Consider the following 2469-nt stretch of genomic DNA (forward strand, 5'->3'; position numbering starts at 1 on the left):
GGAAGTGGTTGTTCTGGGGGAGGCGGGCGATCCTGAGAGGGTGGAGCTTGCGGTTCTCACGCCCCGGGCTCTGAAGCTGCTTTCCCTAGTTCGCCGGCTGCTGCATCTGCGGGTAAAGTGTGGCTAGGTCTTCGGGAAACCGCGCCAATGTCTTCTGTGCTGTCCTACGAGAGCCTGGTCCACGCCGTGGCCGGAGCCGTGGTAAGGCGGGGTCTTCACGCCGGGGCCGCAGCGGGGCGCGGGGTTTCTCTCGGGCCAGTCCCTGAATATGGCTGCGGGTTGGCTATGAGAGAAAGATCTTGTGGGTCGGGGTCTTCTATCGTGGCTGTAGGGCAGAGAGGAATGGGCCGTTGGCAGAAAGTTGCTGAAACAATTTGCGGTGAGGGCCGACACTCGGCCCTCGGCCCTGGCCGCCTGGAAACTTGTCTCCTCGAGCTGTGGTCGCCTCAGACTGTCTGTAATATGGACAGCAATGGTCACACATGCCCACGGAGAGCTGGGGAGGAGAAATTTGCTGTTTTCTTTGCCTTCTGAAGTTTAAGGCCAACCCACCCCCACCGCACATACAAACTTTGCCTCACTGGGTCGGAGGAGAAAGTAGGTGTGAAGCTTAATCAAATGCTTAACTACAGCGTATCTTCACACTCTGGCAGGAGGAGGTAAGTTTTTGTGTTTTTAACCAAGATCAGGGTTGCTGTCTACCACAGGTGTAATTTACTGTGAGGTATGCATTTGGTTCTTGGGCTTCTGGATGTCTGGGTTCCATTTGACACCCCTCCTTTTCCTTGAAACTTTCCACTCGGCTTGGGTAACTCCTCTCTGGTTCTTCTCTTAATCTCCTACTGCCCCTTCTCATATCCTTCACTAGCTGTCAAAACGCACCCGTAGCTGTTAGGATCACTGTGACTTCAGAGGAACATCACTGAATCCTCTCTTTTTAGCTCATGTTCTGTGTAGACTAATCTGGGTTGAATGCCAACTCGATGGTTTGTTAGCTAGGTGGCCTGTAAACCTCACTTTCCTAATCTGTAAGGTGAGGGAAATGATACCTCCCTCATACAGTTATTTTGAGAATTAGGTGACACAGTATTTCATTAAAGTGCCTAATTGAAGAGACTGGGTTCATTCGGTTCAACCAGAAGAGCCTTCCAGTTAGTGTAAAGGTGCTGAGATGGAAGCTCACTTGACTTGCATTAAGATGGGCATGGAGGCCTGTGTTTCTGGAATGGAGGGAACAAAGAGGCAGATAAGTTTCAGAGGACCAAATTGTGTGAGACTTTAACTCTGAGTGGGAAAGAGAGCTGGCTGTTGGACTTGCTGATTTACATTTTAAACATGATCACCTTGACTGCTCTGCTGAGAGTAGGATGTAAGGGACACATTAATTGTAAGGCAGGAGATGGTGGTGGCTTGAACCAGGGTGATAGCAGTGGTGGTGGTGAGAAGTGATCATTAACCTGGAATATATTTATAAGATAGGGGTTGGTTAACTCCCAAGAGTTTTTGACTTGAGCAACTGGAGGAATGGTGTTCCCATTTACTGAGATGGCAAAGGCTGTGAAGGAGTAGGTTTGGGGGAGAAGATGAATTTAGCTTTAGTTTTGGGCTGAAGTTTGAAATGCCTGAGAGTAGTCATGAGACTAAATGAGGTCACCAAAGAAGTGAGCATGAACTGCGAGAAAAATCTCAATGAATGAGCCTTGGAACAGGCTAACAGTTAAGAGGTTGGAGAAATAAGATCACACCAATAAAGGAGGCAAAGAAGGACCAGTACAATAGGAGGAAAACTAAGAGAGTGGTGTTCTGCAAGCCACATGAAGAAAAAGTGTTTGAGGAGAAGGATGTAGACCAACTGGGTCAAATGCTGCTCATGGATCAGGTAAGGTGAGGACTGAGAATTATCATGTGAAGAGTGAGAATTATCCCATTGATAAATGCAGTGGTTAATTGAAAGATCAGTTTGGGTGGAGTAGTGGGGTGAATAGTTGGAGTACATCTAAGAGAGAGTGGGAAGATGGGAAATATTCATTTTCTTTTTCTTCTCTCAATAAATTCTATTCATTTAACACTTTTTTAAAGTGCATTCTGTGCCATGCACTGTTTTAGGTACTAAGAGTATAGGAAAGAACAAGGTCTTTTTATTCATGAATGTGCATTCCAGTGGGGTAGTCAGGCAATAAATGACTAAGCAAAAAATAAAATAGTTTTAGATACTGTTAAGTGCTATAAAAGAAATAAAATAGGGGTTGACAAACTTTTTTTTGTAAGGGGGCAGATGGAAAATATTTTAGGCTTCCTGTACAGTCTCTGTCACAGCTACTTAGCACTGCCACAGTAGTGTGAAAGCAGCCATAGACAATAAGTAAATGAATGGGCAAAGCTGTGTGCCAATAAAACCCTATTTGCAAAACAGATCCTGGATTGGATTTGGCCCATGGGCCACAGTTTTCTTTCTTTTTTTAAATTTAA

At 45.7% G+C, this 2469-nt stretch overlaps 1 protein-coding gene across 1 annotated transcript in view; it reads left to right on the forward strand.

Moving 5' to 3' along the window:
• SLC25A17 (solute carrier family 25 (mitochondrial carrier; peroxisomal membrane protein, 34kDa), member 17) overlaps nucleotides 1-2469 on the forward strand; it is a 65600-nt gene continuing 63131 nt past the window's right edge. The window contains exon 1 of the mRNA XM_012638102.1: nucleotides 1-201. Within this exon, the coding sequence (XP_012493556.1) occupies nucleotides 148-201 (54 nt within the window). The 5' untranslated portion in view covers nucleotides 1-147. The remainder of the gene's footprint in view (nucleotides 202-2469) is intronic.

Source organism: Propithecus coquereli, unplaced genomic scaffold (assembly GCF_000956105.1).
Source record: "Propithecus coquereli isolate 6110/MARCELLA unplaced genomic scaffold, Pcoq_1.0 Scaffold126, whole genome shotgun sequence".
Taxonomy (NCBI): Eukaryota; Metazoa; Chordata; class Mammalia; order Primates; family Indriidae; genus Propithecus; species Propithecus coquereli.